Genomic DNA, 23308 nt, shown 5'->3' with positions numbered 1-23308 from the left:
CCCTTTTATTGTTTTTGTGCATCTTTCCATGTAGCCCTTGATAGATGACACCTGGAAGAGATTGAGAGGGAACATGTTCCTCTCAATTTTGTTTACTGTCTTGTTGTCCATCTACATGCAGTTGCAGGAGGAATGTATTCTCACTCCTGGTCCCAGACTTTATTTCTTTCAATGTGATTTCACCACCATATTGCCCTACACTTAGACCTCCCTATTTTTACATGCAAAAAGCTGCCCTCTCCTCAGTTAAATCTTTCCTTAAAATATTCAGTGGTAATTCTCCAGTGGAATAAGTATGCAGCGTTTCCAGGGCTGGATTAAGGCAATTTGGGGCAGTAGTCATAGCCTAATAAGTGGAACCCCAGTACTCCTACTCACCCTGACCCCCCTGAGGTCACTTACATAAGAAATTTTAAAAATATATAGGAGACTTATCTGTTTGGTATAATTTGGAATTAACGGGCCTTTGAAAGTATTAATGTGTAGCTGTTATCACATAGCACTTAGACCGCATGCTACCCTTAGTAAAGATGGCCACTGGCTCTTCACTTACTTCTTGCAGGCTGCCATCTTTGAGGCTTCACACCCTTTGGAATCTTTGGGAGATAGTGGCCATCTTTGCTAAGGGCAGCATGCATCTAAGTCCCACTGAGAATAAGGGGAGATGACAGTCATTTTGAGACAGTTGTCTTAACAGTGGGGTTGTTTGTGACTTCAGTCCCACTGAGAACAATGCCATTTTGAAAGAGGACAGTTCTTGATGAATTTCTTTGAAGGAGAAGATTTTATGTGCCAGCCACTGTTGAAGGAGAAATTTAGTCATGAAGAGCAATGGCAAAAAATTACCCTTAATCCTAAAAATTTCTTTAAAAAAAACCTACTTGTGCCAGATTTACTCAACAAAGAAGGAGAAAGGGGAAACTGGAATGTGTACATACATGTGTACTCAGGGACCGTGGAAGGAAGGAAATTTGGCATGTGTGTACATGAGAATGTGGAGGTCAGAAATTTGGGGTGTATGGACAGAGGAATGTGGAGGGCAGGCAGGAGGGGGTCACTGGGGTATAGACTCTAGCTGGTTTGTGCTGCTCTGACAATACAAAGGAGCTGTAAATGTAGTTTAACAAGTTTGCTTGGGCTGTTTTGTGCTCCAGAACAGTGTAAAGGAGCCACAGCATACCAGTGAACCTGACCCAAAAATTTAAAATAAAATGTAAGGTTGATATATGTTTCTTCAAATCTTTAGAAATATCACATGGTTACATTCTCTTTCAGTTCCTCGTTTACTGTTAATATATGAGAAGTTTAAAAATTGAAAAAGGAAATTCCCAGACAAAAAACTACATTAAGATGGAGTTCACGTTGAGAGTATACATCAGTAATTTAGGATAAAACATATTTATTTTATAAACCCAAGAAATTCAGTCAAGAATAAACTTGAAAGAATCAAAAAATCTTAACAGGCAAGACATGCAAATAACTATGCCTGTAGTAGAGCCATAAGGAAAAAAATGTGACAAATTCTAATTTGTCTTTAATCTAATTTGGGAACACAAACACTGATATATATCAATCATAATTGCCTAGTCATTGTGTTGGGGGTTACGGGGCAGAAGTAAGCGTGTTTGAGTGCCTTTATTGTGGATTTTTATAATGGAATTGGTTTATATAAGTGGCCCGTGGTCTAAATCTCACTCTTATGGAAGTGTACCAGTTGCGTAAGGCCTTTTGGAATGGACAAAAGCATCCACACATTTCGTGACCTTTAAGACATAGTGTCAAATGGCCTAGCTCCACTGACTATCGCACAGCTACTTTAGTTCTACCAGCTGAGGATCTTTTGAATTAATTAGGTTTAAGATTAGCCTAAATAAAACAGATTTTTGCTGTGGCTTGCAGCTTCCTATGGAGTCTTTAAATCTATTTTTAGAAGATGGTGGTAGAAATTTAATTCCTTGGAAATCTGGAAATAAGGGACTGATCATTGCTATATGTATGAGACACTATTTTACTTTTAAGACTCATATTCACTGGGAGCAAGAACTTGTAGATTGGAACAACATTTGTGAAGGGACATTTAAAAAAATCCAGAGTACTGAAATTTTAAATTGACTAATTATAAAATTCACAGAAATTATCGGATCCAAACATTACTGACATGATTTTCCTTCAGCCACACCAACAGGCACTGGAAATGCAATTTGCAGGTGGAGTCTTTAAAACATCTACAATCAGACAGTGCAAATGTAAGGGAGCTTTGTGTCTATGCTTTCTGAACCTTACTGGATCTTCTTAGTCTCAAAATAACTTCAAGACCAGTGATTGCCCTATTAGTGTGGAAACTGAGAGATGATCAAAAACAAAAACAAAAATTGGGACTGAAAGGTTGTAATAGAATATGTATAAATCTATTAAAGGTATTTGTTTCTAATACCCTGGAAGCGTAATCAGTGTTCTCTAGAGCAGAATAGTTGATGCACTTTGCAATCATGCTAGTTAATGCAAAATGGCTGTATGCTGAATACCACAAAGTCACACAGAAAGATTATAATGACATGTGATGGACTATGATGATGAGTCTAAAAATATTATCTCTCTTCCTGAAAAATGAGTGGAGGTTGGATTAGACTTCATGTCCAGTGTCATGTTTTAAAATGTACATGACAGAATGTCAGCCTGTTTCTCAATAGAGCTCTTAAAATTAACAGACAATGCCCATTCTTGCATTTTAGCTAACTGGCATAGTTATGAAGAGAGACCTATGTGGCTAGATAGTCAAATGGACCAAATTCTGCTTAGTTATGCCAATGTAAATCCATTGTAATCCCAGAGTCAGTGAAGACACTCTTGGGATTAGACTGGTGTAGCAGAGCAGAATATGGCCCAGTGTATCTGTTCTCTCTACATTTATAGAGCTTCTGCATTACTAATGTGTTCCAAATCCTTTGTGACCATTCCCTCTTGGAAAGGGATATTTTAGTAGAATTGTATTTTCATGAGGGAACTGAACAAGGAGAGGTCAGTGTCACAGTTACATATCTAGCTGCTTCTGTCCTCTTTCTGGTCTCTGAGGCACCCCCCCAGGTGCCAGGCTACAAGCTTTTACTGCTTCTGGTGTGGAATTCCAAAATTCTCCCACTATCAGATGGGCCTGGTGTTAGAGTACCCTGTGGTTCTTCCTTTTGGGAGTCTGTGATCAACGGTGTATACATTGTTCAGACAGCCTTCTTAAAAACAAAGTATTGTTTATTTTAAACAATACAAACAAAGAATTTTAGACAAAAAGCATTAAAAACAAACAGTCTACTGCATGTCTGTCTTATCATCCCTTGAGGACAGCTAGGCAGGCTCAACTCCTTCAGATGCTCCCACTGTAGTGTGTCTTAGTCTGTTTTCCCTGAACAGCTGGATAGGAAGCAAAATCTTCAAAGCTAATAGTCCTGACATTGTCCCTTTTTACAATTCTCAAGTGTTTGCAAGGAGGTGGCTTATTCCTTATTCCATTCTGTCCCTTCCTGACTGTTTTTTAGACACACAGTCTCCTCTTGTGTTAAGCCAATACAGTCACACAGAGAACATCTCAACCAGGTCAATAGACAGTATTAATAAATCATTACAGAGCAGTTCCAAATCCATCAAGGTAGTTGTTTGCTACATATAAAAAGTGTGACTGTTGCAAGCATAAAGACAACACGGAAAAAGGCATGAAGGTGAAAATGGGAGAAGGACACAAAGGGTGATATTAGGGAGGAGGCTAGGACAGCGTGAATGAGATGATGAGTAGAAATACACTAGAGAAAAGACAACAGCAGAGAAAAGCAGCAACAGAGCTGCAAAAAGCTTTACAAAGGTTGACCCTTGGTTTTTATGTATTATTTCTACTGCAGTAGGACCTAGCATATGGAAACCTCAATCAGAGGCCCTTTTGTGTTAGGTTCTGTAATACCTGTAAAAATATCCCCAAAGAGCTTACAATCAAGATTAATAATGAGACAAAACAGATGGTGAAACAAGGCAGTGGGTTGGGTGTCAGGGAAGGAAAATGGGGGAACAGTATTATGAGTGTTTTTGTGCAAACTAGCTATTCTCCACGTGTTATTCTGTAGTCATTACAGCACAAGCGAGTCTTAAGGAGTGATTTGAAGGAAAAATAGGATTAACATAGGAGAGGATGCAGAAGTGAGAAGAGTAGGGGAATGCTATGGTCCAAAGGGGTAGGAGCAAAGATTTTCAGTGCAGTATATTGGATGGACTGGTAGTGAACTTGGTGAGAAAGAAGGAGGAGGCTAGAGTAGAGGACAGGTTTCAGAGGAACAGCCGTGTTAGTCTGTATTCGCAAAAAGAAAAGGAGTACTTGTGGCACCTTAGAGACTAACCAATTTATTTGAGCATGAGCTTTCGTGAAGTGAGCTGTAGCTCACGAAAGCTCATGCTCAAATAAATTGGTTAGTCTCTAAGGTGCCACAAGTACTCCTTTTCTTTTTAGAGTAGAGGAGTTACTTTAGCTGAGGCAAGAAATGACCACACAACAGTTGCAGGAATGGAGAGGGAAGGACAAAATTTAGAGATGTTATAAAGAAAGAAATGATGGGATTTGATGGCCTGGATGTGAGGGGAGAAGAACAGAAAGGAGTCAAATCTGACACCAGTTTACATAAGAAGTTTAACATTTTGGACAGAGGCGAGGGTGGGGTAGGGAGCAAAGAGAGCTGAAGTGTGCTGTGTTTGCTGCGGCAGCTACTGTCCTGTGGGTTCAGCTTTTATTTTCTATACATCACATTGTCATGTATATTGTTCTTGGCATTTGCATAAAAGCCTTGTGTGTCTATAAGCAGAGGCATTAGACAGGAATGCTTTTGTCTTTCAGAGATTAAAACAAGGTTTGATGCAGAGCTGATTAAGGTGACAGTGTAACACACCGATTTTACAATACAGACCAATTAAATTAAGAAACAAAATTACATTTGGCAAATCTTAGAAATTAGGGATTGAACAGACCTGTGGTTTATTCACTCCACTCCTTTTTTAGAGCATTATTGTTACCTATACTACATTTTCTAGCTGATTGTTCAGTCTGGTTTTAAATGTCCCAGATGAGGTCCCACCATTTCCTGTGGGAAACTCTTCCACAATTCAACAGAGCTCAGTGCCAGGAAGATTTTTACTAGTGCTCATGGCTGACTGGTGCTCAAAATAAGTGTTGGTACTGGGGAGAGCAATTACATACCTGGTCTCCTTGCCCTCAACCTCCCTCCCGCCAACAACCATTTTTTGTCTCCCAAATTAGAAAAAAGAACAACTGAAATATCTGGGGGCTCTTCCCCTTCCACCAATACATAAATCCAGTCCCCTCCCTCAATAGCTCCTCTGCTGTGCCTCCCGCTGCTGTTTCCCTACCCCAGCTCCATTCACCAGGTTACAGGCTCCCCATTTCACCCTTCTTACTGATTCACAGACACCTATGCTCCCCCTTTCCTCCTCAGTTGCAGGCTGCTCCTAGAAGCCATTGATTTGCCAAGCTCCTCTCTCCTTCTGCCCCAGTTTCCCCCATTAGGTCGCTGGACTGCTCCTGATGTGGGGTGGAGCTCTGCACTCAGACTCTGGGACTACCTCGATTCTGCCTCAAAAACCAGTCAATGAAGTTATGGAGCGCTCAATTCTGTTCTGTACTTTAATGGTGGGAGGAGCACTCTTAGGAGTTGGAGACTCACCAGTCCCTTCCTTCCTGAACTGCCTTCGCTGGTACTGCACTGAGAATGCTACAATCTGCCAGCCCCTACTCCCAGCCCACCTCCTCCTTGCTCTTTCCAGGTTGCTGTAGGAGAGAAGGTAGTGATCAATGGCTCCATGTCTAGTTGGCAGCCGGTATCAAGCGGAGTGCCCCAAGGGTCAGTCCTGGGGCCAGTTTTGTTCAGTATCTTCATCAATGATCTGGAGGATAGCGTGGATTGCAGCCTCAGCAAGTCTGCAGATGATACTAAACTGGGAGGAGTGGTAGATAGGGTAGAGATAAGATACAGAGGGACCTAGACAAATGAGAGGATTGGGCCAAAGGAAATCTGATGAGGTTCAACAAGGACAAGTGCAGAGTCCTGCACTTAGGATGGAAGACTCCCATGCACTGCTACAGACTAGGGACCGAATGGCTAGGCAGCAATTCTGCAGAAAAGGACCTAAGGGTTACAGTGGACGAGAAGCTGGATATGAGTCAACAGTCTGGGACACTGATATTTAAAATTTGAATACCTTCAGCATGCTGTGGAAAAGATAATTGAGCACAAACAGAATATGAGATACATTGAAAATTATTCCAATAAACTGTTAGGAATAAAAGCGAGGTCAAATACTCTTTACCAAGGGAATCATATTTATTCAAGCCACATATTCAAGCATCCATTTGGCACAATTTAATGGCTCTTTTTTGCATGAACTATTGTTTGTGTTTTGCTATTTTTTTCTGGAGTGCCTGTCACTGGTGAAATATTCCATGTTCCTTTCGAACACATTATAAAAGTGCTTAATTCCACTCCCTGGGGTGAGTTCTTGTTGCTGATCTCAGCCCAGTAATTGCATGACTCCAGCAGCTATATATGCTTTTTTAGGACATTGGAAACTTTCCGGAGCCAGAAGTAGTAACTATGAGTACAGCCACAGTTGAAAATGTGGATATTCTCTGACAGGAGGGGAAAAGGCTGCTCTGATCCAAGACAAAACTTAATATGCTCAAAAGCAAACTATTTTGACCTATTGCAACAATAGTACAACATTTTAATGATTGAAAGACCGTAACAAATATTTTCATTGAAGTGGCTTCTGTCTAGCTTAACCTGAGTTTGTGCCGCCGCAGAAATACGGTACCTGTGCCCATCTGTTTGTTAACATTTAAGGAATACACGCTGTCTTATCGTGACAGACTCAAGGAACATGGATAGGGCAATTTTTGGACCCTCATCTCTAAATAAGTCTAGCAGTCTGCTTCAGTCTCTGTTCATGGAGGTAGCCTGGTGCAGGGGTGTTTCCCTTTTGCTGTCCCAGACCTTTCTATCCCCCTTTGCTTCTCTGTACTCTCCCCTTTATAGCAGGCCTTGTTTTCCCAACTGGCTGCTGCAGCTGTGGGTGCCTGTCTCCATGCTCTGGCAGCTGTTTGGGAGTGTGGTCAAGCTGCTTGCTTGCAAACAGGAGAGGCTCTCCTCGCTTTTCTGTCTATGCTCAGTTTAGGGTTTGTAGACCCCATTACAGACCTACTAAATGTTCTCTTCTGGGCAGGCCTGTAGCTCCACAGATATCATAAAGTGGCCCTGGGATCTTTTAATGTGTGCAGAGATTCATCCATGTTGCCAGTGAACACCTTAATGCCGTCAAAAGGGAGGTCTTTATCGTATTCTGGACCTAATTTGGGAATCCAGGGAGCTGAAGCCTCATAAATATTGTTGTGGAAATAGAATGAGCGGCAGTATTAGCAAAGTTGAGAGAAGCCTGCAGAGCTGCCCTGGAGAGGAGTTGGCCTTCCGCAACAACTGCCTGGAACTGCTCTCTGTTCTCTGCCAGCAGATGCTCAATAAACGACTTCAGCGTAGTATAGTTAGTGTGGTTATACTTCACCATTAAGGCCTGGTAATTGGTGATTCTAAACTGTAAAGTAGCTGAAGAATAAGGTTTTCTACCAAGGCAGTTGAGACATTTCAAATTTTTATCATAGGCCATAGCTTTAGCGTGGTGCTGTCTTCCACATTCGTTAACTGCCTCGACCCCCAAGGAGAAAAATTCTGACTCCTGAGAAGCAACACAATATTTTTTGTTTGCCCTCTTGTACATGGGAGGAATTGAGGCTGATGTATGGCAGATGACATTTGCAGGATCATTTACTGGCAGGGCAATGTGGGCAGAGGAGGTAGTAGGGAGGCTGTCAAACAGCTTATGATGCAGTTCTTCCATCTCCTTGACAGGAATCTGTAAAGAATCTGTGACACTCCTGATGATATCCTGAAACTGCTTAAAATTGTCAGCCAGGGATGGTGAGGTGGCATTGACAGCTTCATCTGGGGATAAAGAAGAGATGTTCACAGTTGGAAAAATCTGCTTGTCAACCCTGGCCTCCTGTTCCTCAAAAGTCTCTTCCTGAGGCTCTAGTCTCCTGGAAAGGGAGGATGAGGAGGGTTGTCTGTCTCTAAGAAGGACAGAGCTTGAGCCCTAGAGAACTCATGGCAATAAGCCACCCAGGGGTTCCAGTATGGCCCATGGGTGGTGCATATGGCACGGGTGGCGGATTCCACAGGTGCTCACCCCAGTGGGATGGTAGCTGTGGACTCATGAGTGAGCTCAGGCTCCTCAGGGATCTCAGGAAAATAGCCTTCGTGGGGGTGGAGTGAAGAGCTTTGCACAGATATTTGGGAGGCTGAGGAAGAGTGTTCACCAGAATCCCCTTTCTCTGAGTCACTTGGTAATGGTGTGGCTGCAGAAGGAACTTGAGGTACAACCATTAACATTGGACGGGTGTATGGGGATCTGGAGCTCTTGGTACTGAGGAACTGTGAGATACCACCATCGGTACCTGGTAGGCATTTGGAGATCTGGAAGTTCTCGGTATCAGGAAAGATCAGAGCTGAGCAATAGTGAATCAGGAGTCTCCGACACTCTGAGATCTTGGGGAAATTGGAATTCTGGCCGTACCAAGATTGTTGTTGTACTGTGTCCATGGCTTAAGCTGAAGTAATGGTAGCTGAAGGAGTAGAGGGTAGCATAAGTTTTGAAAACTCCCAGGGAAATCCAGATGGAGTGCAAGCACTCTTTTTCTGTACTGCGGTAGAGCTCTTCTTGCCACCGTAGTCTCTTGTCACTACCAATGGCCTCTCAGAGCCTGATACATTAGAGTGTCTAGGCTTGGTGGAGCTCTCTGTACCCGAGGAAGCATCAGACTTGTGGATACCATGTTGGAGACCAATGGGATCTGGGGGAGCTAATGCCTTTGACTTCTTTGAGGTAGATTCTCTATCTAGAGAACTTGGGGCATGGTCTTTGGAATATTTACGAGAGGAATCTAGGGTCTTCCTCTCACATGTCCTTGAGGAATGCATTGCTGAGACAGAAGAGGCAGCTGACTTACTCAGAAACCATCATATGAGGGGGCTCCTGACCTGGGTCAGAGGCTGGATGCAGCAAGATCTCCATTATAAGGAGTTGAAGTTTTATCTCCAGGTTGTTCTGGCTCTTGATTTTAACACCAGACAGAAGTTTCAATTTTGGGAAATATGAGAGATTCCCCAAAGCAATGAATGCAGCAGGAGTGTCCGTCGCTCCCCAGGATTCCCTCTTGACATGACAAGCAACACTTGAAGCCAGGAGAACATGCCTTGGAAAGGGTGAAAAACTCCCCGGGGGTGGAATGGGGGAACTATCTAAAAGCTATATATATTTTTTAGATATATTTTTATAAAAAAATCTGACTATAACTAAACTATTACTAAGTACTAACTACTGTAATACACTAAGTACAAAAGCTAAAAGAACACAGTTGAGGCAAAAAAATCAACTTGGACAACTAGCTGAGGCTCCGTCTCGAGCTTGAGCAGTTGAGAAGGAACTGAGGAAGGTTAGCTGGAGTAGTGCTATACAGCAATGGCATGGAGTATGAGGTGGAATAACACATGTGCACGGGCCAAATGGACATTGCTATGAAAAATCTCTGATCAAAGGCGCAGGGGGTGCCAGAGCACCTAGAGTGGAGCACCAAGAGGGACACTACTCAAAGAAGAACAAATAACAAAAAAGGGAAGAAGGAGGATCCTGGGAACTACAGGCCAGTGAGCCTCACCTCAGTCCCCGGAAAAATCATGGAGCAGGTCCTCAAGGAATCAATCCTGAAGCACTTACACGAGAGGAAAGTGATCAGGAACAGTCAGCATGGATTCACCAAGGGAAGGTCATGCCTGACTAATCTAATTACCTTCTATGATGAGATTACTGGTTCTGTGGATGAAGGGAAAGCAGTGGATGTATTGTTTCTTGACTTTAGCAAAGCTTTTGACACGGTCTCCCACAGTATTCTTGCAAGCAAGTTCAAGAAGTGTGGGCTGGATGAATGCACTATAAGGTGGGTAGAAAGTTGGCTAGATTGTCGGGCTCAACGGGTAGTGATCAATTGCTCCATGTCTAGTTGGCAGCCGGTATTAAGTGGAGTGCCCCAAGGGTCGGTCCTGGGGCCGGTTTTGTTCAATATCTTCATTAATGATCTGGAGGATGGTGTGGATTGCACTCTCAGCAAATTTGCGGATGATACTAAACTAGGAGGAGTGGTAGATATACTGGAGGGCAGGGATAGGATACAGAGGGACCTAGACAAATTGGAGGATTGGGCCAAAAGAAATCTGATGAGGTTCAACAAGGATAAGTGCAGGGTCCTGCACTTAGGACAGAAGAACCCAATGCACCGCTACAGACTAGGGACCGAATGGCTAGGCAGCAGTTCTGCAGAAAAGGACGTAGGGGTGACAGTGGATGAGAAGCTGGATATGAGTCAACAGTGTGCCCTTGTTGCCAAGAAGGCCAATGGCATTTTGGGATGTATAAGTAGGGGCATAGCCAGCAGATCGAGGGACGTGATCGTTCCCCTCTCTTCGACATTGGTGAGGCCTCATCTGGAGTACTGTGTCCAGTTTTGGGCCCCACACTACAAGAAGGATGTGGATAAATTGGAGAGAGTCCAGCGAAGGGCAACAAAAATGATTAGGGGTCTGGAACACATGACTTATGAGGAGAGGCTGAGGGAACTGGGATTGTTTAGTCTGCAGAAGAGAAGAATGAGGGGGAATTTGATAGCTGCTTTCAACTACCTGAGAGGTGGTTCCAAAGAGGATGGTTCTAGACTATTCTCAGTGGTAGAAGAGGACAGGACAAGGAGTAATGGTCTCAAGTTGTAGTGGGGGAGGTTTAGGTTGGATATTAGGAAAAACTTTTTCACTAGGAGGGTGGTGAAACACTGGAATGCGTTACCTAGGGAGGTGGTAGAATCTCCTTCCTTAGAAGTTTTTAAGGTCAGGCTTGACAAAGCCCTGGCTGGGATGATTTAATTGGGGATTGGTCCTGCTTTGAGCAGGGGGTTGGACTAGATGACCTCCTGAGGTCCCTTCCAACCCTGATATCCTATGATTCTATGATTCTATGAAATATTTAATAATGGTCTCTTCAATCTAGCAGAGAAAGCTATAACATGATCCAATGGCTGGAAATTGAAGCTAGACAAATTCATACCGGAAATAAGGCATACATTTTCAATGGTGAGAGTAGGGTTGTCAAGCAATTTAAAAAATTTGCCATTAATCGCGAGATTAAAAAAAATAATCATGATTAATCGCAGTTTTAATCACGCTGTTAATAATAGAATACCATTTATTTAAATTTTTGGATGTTTTCTAGATTTTAAATATATTGATTACAATTACAACACAGAATACTCACTTTATATTATTTTATACAGTGCTCACTTTATATTATTTTTTATTACAAATATTTGCAATGGAATAAAGATTTACAAAAAAAAGAAATTCACCTCATACAAATACCATGCATCCGATGAAGTGAGCTGTCGCTCACGAAAGCTTATGCTCAAATAAATTTGTTAGTCTCTAAGGTGCCACAAGTCCTCCTTTTCTTTTTGCAAGTACCATGGTATAGTCTCTTTATCGTGAAAGTGCAATTTACAAATGTAGATTTTTTTTTTACATAACTGCACTCAAAAATAAAACAATGTAAAACTTTAGAGCGGTGTATCTCAAACTTTTTGTGCTGGCGACCCCATTTAGACTTAAAAAAAATTGTGACCCCCCACTAGAAAAAATTATGATTCCCTACCTTTAGCCCCCCTTGGGGTGTGGGGTTCTGGCCTTCAGCCCCCGCGAATTAACACATTACTTGTGCTGTGAATTAATCCTTAATTGACAGCCCTAGTGCAAAGCGAAAGGCCATGGGGACTTATCAGTTGGAAGTGACAGAGAAGGAATAAGACCTGGGTATATTGATTGATGACTATGAGCTGCCAACGTGATGCAGCAGTGAAAAAGGTTAATTCAATCCTAGGATGCATCAGGCAAGGTATTTTCTGCAGAGATAGGGAAGCGTTATTACCACTTGTACTATTATAAAGTACAGGTGAGATCTCATCTGGAATATTGGATGCAATTCTGATCTCCTGTGTTTAACAAAGGTGACTTCAAACTGCAACAGGTTCAGAGAAGAGCTGCTAGGAGGATCGGAGGAATGGAGAAACTACCTTACAAGAGGAGACTTAAGGATCTTGGCTTGTTTTAGCCTAACAAAACAAAGGGTGAGGGGAGGTATGATCGCTTTCAATAAATACATCAGAGGGATAAGCATCAGGGAGAGAGAGGTGCTATTTAAGTTAAGGGCCAGGGGTAGTACAAGAACAAATGGATATAAACTGACCATCAACAAATTTAGGCTTGAAGTTAGATGAAAGTTTAAGTTCTGGCGCAGCCTTCCAAGGGGAGCAGTGTGGGAAAATAAACTAACTTGTTTCAAGACTGAGCTTTATAAGTAGGACTATCAAGAGATTAAAAAAATTAGTCGCGATTAATCATAGTTTTGATCGCACTGCATAAAAAGACAGTTACCTGTAGCTTTTGCAAGGCTAAGTTCCAATACCATCAAAGTACTTCAAGTCTGCAGTACCACCTACACGCTAAACATGCTCTCGCCTCCAGTTCTTGTGCTACAGATAACCCACCGACAGCAAATGAATCCCGCGAGCCGTGACAGAGTAACCTTACAGAGTTTCAGGATCACTACAAGCTGATGGATCAAAGGAAGTGCAACAGCTTAACTAATGTTATTGCAAAGTGAATAGCTATGGACTGCAGACCACTCAACATTGTAAATGACAGAGAACAAAGAGAGGTTATTCAAATTGCATTTTCCAATCAGTCACACCACCCGAGGAACCATTGCATCATGAATACATGACCTAGATCACAATGAGAAGACTACAAAGTCAGAGCTCCTGAAAAATGCACTGCTTGCTTTGACTGGTGATCCTTGGACATCTTTGAGCAATCACAACTATCTTGGAGTCACAGCACATCTGATTGATGCTGCATGGACACTGCAGTCATTTGCTTTAGCAGTAATGCCTACTGAAGAGAGATATTATGCTGAAAAATGTGTAGAGCATGTCTTAGATGTTGCGAAAGAATGGAATATTCAAGAAAAGGTAACAATAATTAGTACTAACAGTGCAATCAAAACTGCCATTAACCACAATTACTTTTTTTAAATCACAATTAATTTGTTTTGAGTTAATCACTGAGTTAATTGCGATTAATAGACAGCCATAGGTGAGAGCAATTAACCACTGGAACAACTTAAACTGTGGTGGATTCTCCATCACTGACAATTTATATATCAAGAATGGATGTTTTTTGGAAGATACGCTCTAAGAATTATTTTGGGGAAGTTCTACAGTATGTGTTATATAGGAGATCAGACCAGATGATCATCATAGTCCCTTTTGACCTGGGAATCTATTAAGCAATTCTGTGATGTCTCACTGTGACATCCCAATGAACAGCAAGTAGTTTTTCCAATAATAATATATATTGTGACTCTGGCAGACCAGGTGCCAGCTCATGCCAAGGCATGTAGGCCTCAGCTGAACACTAACAAATAAATAGCTGAAACCAGTCGGGCTCACCTGTGTGTAAATATTGTTAAAATAGATATTAGAGTTATAAGAATGTGTTTAGTTTTTAGACTTTATGAAATGCTTGTAGGATACTGCATGTATTAATCTCGCTTACAACATCTGTACTCCATGATATAAAGTGGTATTAAATGTTTGCCTTGTAATCCTCTGCATTTGTGGAAGTCACCAAACAGGAAAGAAGCATTAATTAATGTAAAATGCTGGTTTCCTACAGAAGGTGTTAGTTCCTGTCCATCAAGACGGTCCATTGAAACCAAATGAGCCATTGTGAAACATCAAAGAACAAAGACTTAGTAAATTGCATTCCTCCCCTTCTTCCCCTCAGGAAGAGGAGACATTGCATGAACTCATCCCATCACCCTGAACTCTGAAAAATCCCTCACAAGAAGAAACTATCTCTTTGCTGCTTGGATTTTGGGACAGAAAGATTTCTAAGCATAAGCAAGGGATCCCCAGCTGCCTAGCCTAGGTTAGCCCTAAAGGAGATATAGAACCTGAATATTACAGCAGCTTCTATCATCTTTGGAACCTAAAACTAACTCATTCATCAGTGCTGTGATACAGGAGGGCCAGGGAGCAGTGGTAGAGGGGAAATATATAAACCCTAGGCTAATTAAGGTGTGGTTCCCTGTAGACTAGGGAGGGTTACTACAGGTTAATTGGAGCACCTGCAGTCAATTAAGGCCCTGTCAGGAACCTAATAAAAGCCCCTGCTTCAGGCAGACAGAAAAAAGGAGGAAGGAGAGAGGACTAGAGCTTGGAGGCATGCTGTGAGACCTGAAAGATCAGAGAACTGCAGTAAGGGAGACTCTACCCCAGTGTCTAAGGACTGAAGGTACCCCACCCAAGGGGGAAGAGGGTAAGAACCTGCAGGAGTTGAGAGGGGCTGGGGGCTCAGAGTGAGGAGCAAACCCAGACCACTCTCCCGCTTCCCTCCTTTACCACCTTCCCAGGCCACTGGCCAAGAGAAGTACAGGACCCACCGTACTAACATTGGCCAATTTTGTCACAGTGTATATTTATCTGCTTTAACCTTATAAATAACTCATTTTTTTTCTTAGTTAAATCTTTAGATTGTTTGTTTATTATAGGATTGGCTACAAGCATTCTTTGGTATAAGAACTAGAATGCAATTGACCTGGGGTAAGTGATCTGCCCTTTGGGATTGGGAGTAACCTGAATATCACTGTGATTTTTGGTGTCCGGGATCATCTATCACAAAGGTAAGCTTGCTTAGGTGGCAGAATAGATTGGAATACCCCCAGGCAATGTCTGACTCCTGTTTTGGTGCCTGAGGAGTTTATATTTGGTTAGTGAAATGTACGTATAGAACTCTCAGCCAGTTTGGGCTTTATGTTGTTTCCTGGCAGCCTGCCCTGAAATTGGTACTCATGCTTTTGAGCCCCTGGAGGACAGCTTGAAATATATAACACTTAACTCTTACATAGAGATTTTCATTTGTAGATTTACAGTGAATAATATGTATCATTATTGTCATACTCCCTAGTCAGGCTGCCCCTTTTGAGACCCTTTTACAGACTCCTGAGTGCACCCCTCTTGAGTCGGAGGACTGTGCCTCTATTTCTCGTTGGGACGGGACCCTGTAACCCAACCACACACCTCCATGGGTGCCAGCTGTGTTGCCTACCAGCCCAACAGAGCTTGGGGCCCTCCTCCTGTGATCAGTAATAACATGCAATAACACAGAAGCAGATTCTCCAAAAGAAAGTATGATTTATTTTGTCCAATTGGTACATAAGAGTATGAAGAGACCTATATTATTTTACTTATGCCTGGCATTCTCCTATCCCCTTTGTGGACTTGACTTGGTGTCCCTGTGCTCTCTGGGCACCAAGTTACAGTTCACTTGCTGCAGACTGTAACTCCCCAGTCAGTGTGTGTCCGCCTTCCTACAGGCTGACTCTGTTACTGTCAGCTTCCAGCTGAGCAGACCACTCCCACTCATACCCCATTTTCTGCCAGGGGCATCTTTTTAACTCCTCAGGATATTTTGATCTCAGCCCTTGCCTTGGGAAGAGAATATCACTTCCTTGATTTTACTTTTACAGCTCCCTTTGATTTGATTATGCATTCAGGCAGGTAACAATACGAAACCGAACCGGGAAACAGGGTCACACATAAGATTAATAAGACTAATAAGCCATTTTCCTGATTTGTCACATCATTATCCCCATTTTAGTCACAAAGCAGATCAATGTCTGAGTCAGAAATAGAACTCAGGTGTCCTGACTATGACCCAAGTGGATGATGCTCCTTCTCAATAGTGGAACATCTTTAATGGCAGTAATTGTTTTGCCTGTATTTCTTTGGGGAGTGATGCAAAACACATGGTGAAAGCAGCTGCGGGGTAGCTATAGTAGTAATGAAAATTCCTTTTTAGCACAGCCTATTTCTAGGTAAAAGGTTTCAAACACAAATGTCTCCAATCTGACATTTGGAAGCTCAAATCAGCACTTAGTATATAAGTAAATACATTTTTTTTGGCTTTTGGCCAAAAGCAAAATTTGGACACCCTAATAAGACCATCATGTTTGAAAACTGGGTTTCCCGCATTTAATACTGACAACATGGATGAGTAATGTCTTCTATTGGACCAGCTTCTGTTGGTGAGAGAGACAAGCTTTTGAGCTTACATGGAACTCTTCTTCAGGTCAGGTCATGTTTAATACTGCAGTTTGTCACAACATCCAAAATAAAACAAGTCTTTTTAATCATCCCTCTATGATGCTCTAATCCTGCTTGCAACATAGAAAATCCTTGATTCTGAACATCTTTTAAAATGTCTTTCTCTGATATTTTTCTGTATATGATATGCTCTTAGAGGGCACAATAGGAGAAGGCCATTTTATACAGAGAGGTAACTAAGCAGTGAACACAGTATATCTTAGTATTTGATTCTGCATATTTGCAAAATGAAACCTTATAATTTAACACTCAATCCTGTAAAATGCTGAGCCCTCTGGAGCCAGTCCACTGGGCCAGACTACTTAACACCTTGCAGGACCAAGCCCTTAGCAGGCATCACTGATTCTTACCTTTGCTGTCTGTAAAGTTCCGTATACTGAGGATGTCATTAAGATCCTGATAGTGGTTCTGCTTAATGTATGTTGTCTTCTCAGGTGTGTCCTGGAGCTGCATAGTAACTTCTTCTAAATCTTTGTCTAGCTATAAAACAAAAACACAGTACAAGAAATCTAATGAGTGGGAACTAGGGCTGTCAAGTGATTAAAAAAAATAAAATAATCACGATTAATCGCACAATTAAAAAAATTAATCATGATTGTGCGATTAATCGCAGAGTTAAACAATAATAGAATACCATTTATTTAATTTTTGATGTTTTCTACATTTTCAAATATATTGATTTCAATTACAACACAGAATAAAAAGTGTACATTGCTCACTTTATATATATATTTTTGATTACCAATATTTGCACTGTAAAAACCAAAAAAGATAGCATTTTCATTTCACCTAATACAAGTACTGTAGTGCAATCTCTTTATCATGAAAGTTGAACTTACAAATGTAGAATTATGTACAAAAAAAACTGCATTCAAAAATAAAACAATGTAAAACTTTAGAGCCTGCAAGTCTACTCAGTCCTATTTCTTGTTCAGCCAATCGCTCAGATAAACAAGCTTGTCTACATTTGCTGGAGATAATGCTGTCCACTTCTTGTTCACAATGTCACCTGAAAGTGATAACAGGTGTTTGCATAGCACTATTGTAGCTGGTTTTGCAAGATATTTACATGCCAGATGTGCTAAAGATTCATATGTCCCTTCATGCTTCAACCACCATTCCAAAGGTAGTCCAGGCTGATGACTGGTTCTGCTCGATAACAATCCAAAGCAGTGTGGACTGACGCATGTTCATTTTCATCATCTGAGTCAGATTTCACCAGCAGAAGGTTGATTTTCTTTTTTGGTGATTTGGGTTCTGTAGTTTTCGCATCAGAGCGTTGCTCTTTGAAGACTTTTGAAAGCATGCTCAACACCTCATCCCTCTCAGATTTTTAGAAGGCACTTCAGATTCTTAAATCTTGGGCCGACTGCTGTAGCTATCTTTAGAAATCTCACATGGTACCTTCTTTGCGTTTTGTCAAATCTGCAGTGAAAGTGTTCTTAAAATGAACATGTGCTGAGTCATCTGAGATTATTATAACATGAAATATATTATGTGAACGCCTGGTCTCACTTTCTGATGACATTGTAAATAAGAAGAGGGCACCATTATCTCCCTGTAAATGTAAACAAACTTGTTTGTCTTAGCGATTAGCTGAATGAGAAGTAGGACTTGTAGGCTCTAAAGTTTTGCATTGTTTTGTTTTTTAAGTGCAATTATGTAACAAAAAAATCTACATTTATAACTTACACTTTCATGATAAAGAGGTTGCATTATAGTACTTGTATGAGGTGAATTGAAAAATACTGTCTGTTTTGTTCAGTTTTACAATACAAATATTTGTAATAAAAATAATGTAAAGTTAGCAGTGTACACTTTGTATTCTGTGTTGCAACTGAAATCAATATATTTGAAAATGTAGAAAAAAATCCAAAAATATTTAATAAATTTCAATTGGTATTCTATTGTTTAACAGTGCGATTAAAAATGCAATTAATTGCAATTAAGTTTTTTAATAGTGATTGATTTTTTGAGTTCATCACATGAGTTAACTGTTAATCAACAGCCCTAGTGGGAGCCATTAAAAACTCAAGTCACTGCTTCCAGTATCTGCAGTAAATGCATAGCTTTCATAATTAGAATAGCAGACAGCTTGGCATTGCAATTACTGCAGTGTGTCAAATAGTGAGTTTTAATAGAACGCCTATAGTACCTCCAAAAGTCATGCTAAAGGTACCAAAATGAGTTAAAGTGGAAAGCTGTTCAGATAGGACTCTAAATAGCCAATAATTATGGTTATTTGCTAGAGATAACATACACATGAAAAGAACAAGCTGCTGTGTCATTTAGTACTTTTCATTTTAGTTAAGCAAATTTTACTTCACATGACATTGTCGTCTTGCTGAATAAGAGAGTGAGTCCCTTGACACTGGCATGCCTTGTATGGAAACCTCTTAATTTCATTCACTGCACGTGCATTACAGATGTACTATAGGTGGCTACTACATTGATTTCTACAGCAAGCTGAACGCAGCCCTTTGTAGGAATTCTCAGTTATTTTTACATTTGACCTTGTCCGAGTCAGTGCAGCAGTAATGCACAAATATTCAGTCATTTAGCAGATTCAGTAATCAAATAATATATGAAATGTCAAAATATGTAAAGAGAAAGCATTTAAACAAGAGAATGATATAATCATGTTGTACAGGAGTTAAGACTAGGAGATCATAATGCTGCGTCTGGCTTTCATATTTATGGGAGGGATTCTCTGTGCTGCTCCTGACCCTGTAGGCCACTGAGCCAGCGTATGAGACCCTAATGGCACCACAAGGAGCTTGGAGAGAATTCCCCAGTGTAGGGTCTATGCACAAGATGTGTGTTGGGGTGGAATGAGGCATGTTAGAAGAAGCTGAGTGATCTCCATAGTGTACATTGCTATACCAGTTATGGACACTGCGGGGTGCACAGCCCAGGCAGGAAATGCCAGAGCTTAGGTCAGCCCTGGCCTGTTTTAAGTTGTGTTGGAAGCAACGCTTGCCCATAACCAGCCAGAATCCTGAGAGTGCAAATGTGACCCTTTTCTCCCTGAGCTGCTTTTGTGCCCTGCGCCTCCTGGAGTCATGTCTCACACACTCACCCTATGAAAACATTTTCTTATAATAATAACAAAGTAGCACGGACATAATTAACTCATTTGTTTAGTTTTGGCAATTAAAAAAGGAACTTATCCAAACTGTTGCATCACGGATGTGACTATAAAGTCAAGACTACAGGAAGCATTTCATTCTTTTAAATGAGACAAGATAGGTGAGAATCTCTCTTATTGGACCAACTTCTGTTGGTGAAAGACAAGCTTTTGAGCTTACACAGGATCTGAAGAAGAGATCTGTGTATGCTCAAATGCTTGTCTCTTTCACAAAGAGAAGTTGGTTCAATTAAAGATATTACCTCACCCACCTTGCTTCTCTAATATCCTGGGACAAACTACATTTTTTTAAATGCTATCTTCACTCCCTCTTAACCTTCTCAGAGAAACTCCTTTTATGAGGATGTTTTTCTGTAATTCAGCTCAGAGGTGGCATTTTTGGAAGGTTTGAAGAAAATCAAGCTCATCATTTCAGAATGAGAGTTGAGAAAGTTCCATGCTTTCTGTGATTTGAAAATTATTTTCTAACTTTTTAGATCCTTCATAACTCAAACTGACCAACCTGCCAGTCAGCAGGTGGCCATTCAGTGGCTGTTTTTGGTTGGCATTGCCCTTGGTACCAGCCTCCAGGCAAGGGGGAAAACATCCTGAACTCTTTGAAAGCATCCTTCAGACTGTAGGAAGAGAGAAGCAAAGACCTCTTCCCCAGCAACATGCCTGGAAGATCAAGAGAGAACACTGGCCTGCTGCACTTGCACCATACAGGAATGTATAGAAACAAAGAATGACCTCCCCGAGGGCTAGACTGTGCTAGTAGGTACAGCCCTGAGTAGGGAGTAGAGGAGGGTCTGGATTGTGATTACTCCGGATACTTACAAGGACTCCTTGTACCACTCTCTTTATACAATTTTAGGGACAATCTGTCCCCAGAATTTGATCTGGTTCTAGAACGGAGACTGTAATAATGAATTAAGGTGTGCATTTAACTTTACATTGCTTCTTTATGAATCTCAGATCCAGAACATGATGAAGGTAAGACGTAGAGGTAGTCACAGGCTTTAATAGAATGAGCCCTCAGTTCTTCTGACACTGGAACTCTTGATTGCTCTTAGCAGGTTTTGGTATCTAGTTTAATCCATATAGACAAAGTCTGAACAGAAAGAACTTCTACTCTTGGACCCCTCTGCAAATGCTATGAAGAACAAGTATGATTTCCAACATGGTTTGTTCCTATTCTGGTAATAGCGAAGTTCTTTTTACATCCAATTTACATAGTCTGGCCTCTCTAGATATACTCAAAGGCTCTGATTGGCAGACTCGGAGCTCGATGCTATAATTCAGATGGAATTCTGACACCATCTTGGGCAACAATTTTGGGATGAAGATTTCTTTGTGGAAAAAATGTAACAGGAGAATTTCTTTCCCTCTCTCATTGACCTAACTGCATTAGGAGGGTTATGAATTGGTAGGTGCAAATGCAATAACCCTTTTAAGAAAATGTTTCACACGAGGGTGAGTAAAACAGATCTCAATGTCACATGAGTGGTAAGCAGAAACTACCACCAGGTGTAATTTAATCATGCAGTAGACAAGCCAGTCTTCATTAAAAATGGCAAGAATTCTAAGATGAAAGGGACGGAGCAGGTGAGTGATGGGAGAAAGCAGAGTTGGGTGGCCAGGATAAGGAGGAACTGCCCTAGGCTGGGCAGGGAGTGGAGCACTGAGCTGGGGAGGTGTCAGTGAGTGACCAGGATGGCCCTGGGGGTGAGGGGCTCAGGGAGAGTTGTGGGCTATTAGATGAGTGGGAGGTGTTGGGGAGGGGTTCAAGGTGAGATATTGGGGATAAGTGGGGGTGCTGGGGGGAGATGGGGTGAGTTGTGGGGGCTGTGGGGGAATGGGGGATGTTGGGAAGTGTGGTCAGTGGGGCTGAGGGGTTGGAGTTGTGGTGAGTGGGGTATATATCAGGACTGCTGCGATGTGCGTAGGGCCTGTCACAACAAGCAAGGACTGGTGGAAGATTGTTGGGGCATACGTGGGGTGGAAGGAGAATTCTGGTGTCTGTGTGTGGGGTGGGACACTTTAGGAAGGAGGGGCCCTCCAATTACCATAGTGCACAGTCCCAAAATTCTTTAATCTGACCCTGCTCCTGGCCTTAAACTTCTGTGAATAATTTGTAGTACTAGCTGTGGAATTAGCTTAACAAATGTAAAAGCCGTTTATTCTTCTAAATAAACATTGACACAGCTTTGAGAGATGGTGGTGAAAATGGTTCTGTAGGAAGGTGGGAAGAGAAGATGTGAGGGCAGCTGGCGCTGCATGCCTTTTATAACAGGGAGCAGAATGCCTGGAACTATCACCACTGACTAATTGCTTTAAAGTGGGTCAGGGACTCAGGAGGCTCAGTGGTTAATTCCTACAATGTGGATTTGCTAAGGCAACCAGATAGAGGAGAACCTTGGCTTTCCCTAGTGAGTGCACACTGTGCCATCTGGGTTGAATCAGGCTCCAGGATCAGCTGCAGAAGGGTGACAATGGGAGCAAGAAGAAAAGGAGTACTTGTGGCACCTTAGAGACTAACCAATTTATTTGAGCATAAGCTTTCGTGAGCTACAGCTCACTTCAATACCCTCTTGCTGAATGGGGAGGTAGGGCAGGATACCCACTGCCCTAAAAACCTTACCAAGGACCTTAGGTGGCAGCAGGTCCCCTTGCCAGCTCTCTGAAGACAAAGCTGCTGTGTTTCCCTTAACATGTTTCCAAGTCAGAAGGGAGACCCACACTTGTTGAATTTTGATATTTGCATTCAGAGACTAGAACACCACACAAGTATTAGGCCATAATAGGAATTTTACAGTATGGAAGTGGCAACCAGGATCAGTCACATTTTGCTAGGCACTGTACAGACACAGGCACAGAGAGGTGAAGTGACCTGCCCAAGGTCATACAACATTTAAGCAGCAGAAATGGGAACAGAATCCAGATGTCCTGATCCACAACATAGTATCCATTAGACCACCCTACCTCTGCTACCTCAAAATTGGGGTATTGGACCAACTCAGTAAAAGTGGAACTATTACTGGGATGCTGCAAGGGACAATAAAAAATGTCAATATACCATACCTACTCTTTGAGTCCCATGGTGGTCATGATATAAGGTTTGCACTCTTACAACTACATCTGCACGACTAGAGGTGTTCAGTCTGTCTACAGGTAGCATAAGAGTTAATGTACCTGTTGTGAATTCTCAGAAATGAGGGAAGTTGCACATAAAGCTGATACAGGTGTCACCTGTGATATGAAGTCTCATCTATATTAGTTTATAAGTATGACAATACTTATGATTTTAATTTTTTCCCCCACTTGTTAACCATCTTTCTTTAGAAACACAGGATAAAATTATGAGGTTTTAGTTGAAAAAAATGAGTAAGGTTAAGCTTTGTATGGCTTTACGGCTATGCAAATAAAGTATTTCATCCACAGGACAGATTTATCTGGTTTAGTGTATATAATAAGTGATACCTCTGTGATTTTCATTCTCAAGCGGTGGTTTTCTGACTGCAGTCCTTCTAGCCGAGATGTACTGGCTTGATTGACACTGGTGACTGATGTTGATGTTTTTGAGTCTTCTTTCTTTTGATTTTGAGTGAATTGGAAACGTCTGTTCTGAGTGGCCGCATCAGGATTTGTCCTCAGTGTGATTAACTGAAAGGTTTAAAAGCTGTGAGAAATTCTGCAGAGGATTTTATTTTTATATCAGTTTCTTCTGGGCTCCCAAATAAAAATAATAGAAGGTACACTTT

General features: G+C 41.6%; 1 protein-coding gene across 3 annotated transcripts in view; it reads right to left on the bottom strand.

The window, feature by feature from the left end:
* GABBR2 (gamma-aminobutyric acid type B receptor subunit 2) overlaps positions 1-23308 on the bottom strand; it is an 854643-nt gene that overhangs the window by 13291 nt on the left and 818044 nt on the right. For 2 of the 3 annotated variants that reach the window (XM_048839469.2, XM_048839470.2), the window contains 2 exons: positions 23028-23210; positions 16771-16900 (listed from right to left, as the gene is read on the bottom strand). In XM_048839469.2, the coding sequence (XP_048695426.1) occupies positions 16771-16900; positions 23028-23210 (313 nt within the window). The remainder of the gene's footprint in view (positions 1-16770; positions 16901-23027; positions 23211-23308) is intronic. The other variant, XM_048839471.2, reaches the window with a different exon arrangement.

This window comes from Caretta caretta, chromosome 2 (genome assembly GCF_965140235.1).
Source record: "Caretta caretta isolate rCarCar2 chromosome 2, rCarCar1.hap1, whole genome shotgun sequence".
NCBI classification, from domain to species: domain Eukaryota; kingdom Metazoa; phylum Chordata; order Testudines; family Cheloniidae; genus Caretta; species Caretta caretta.
This window is presented reverse-complemented; position numbering and strand designations above follow the sequence as displayed.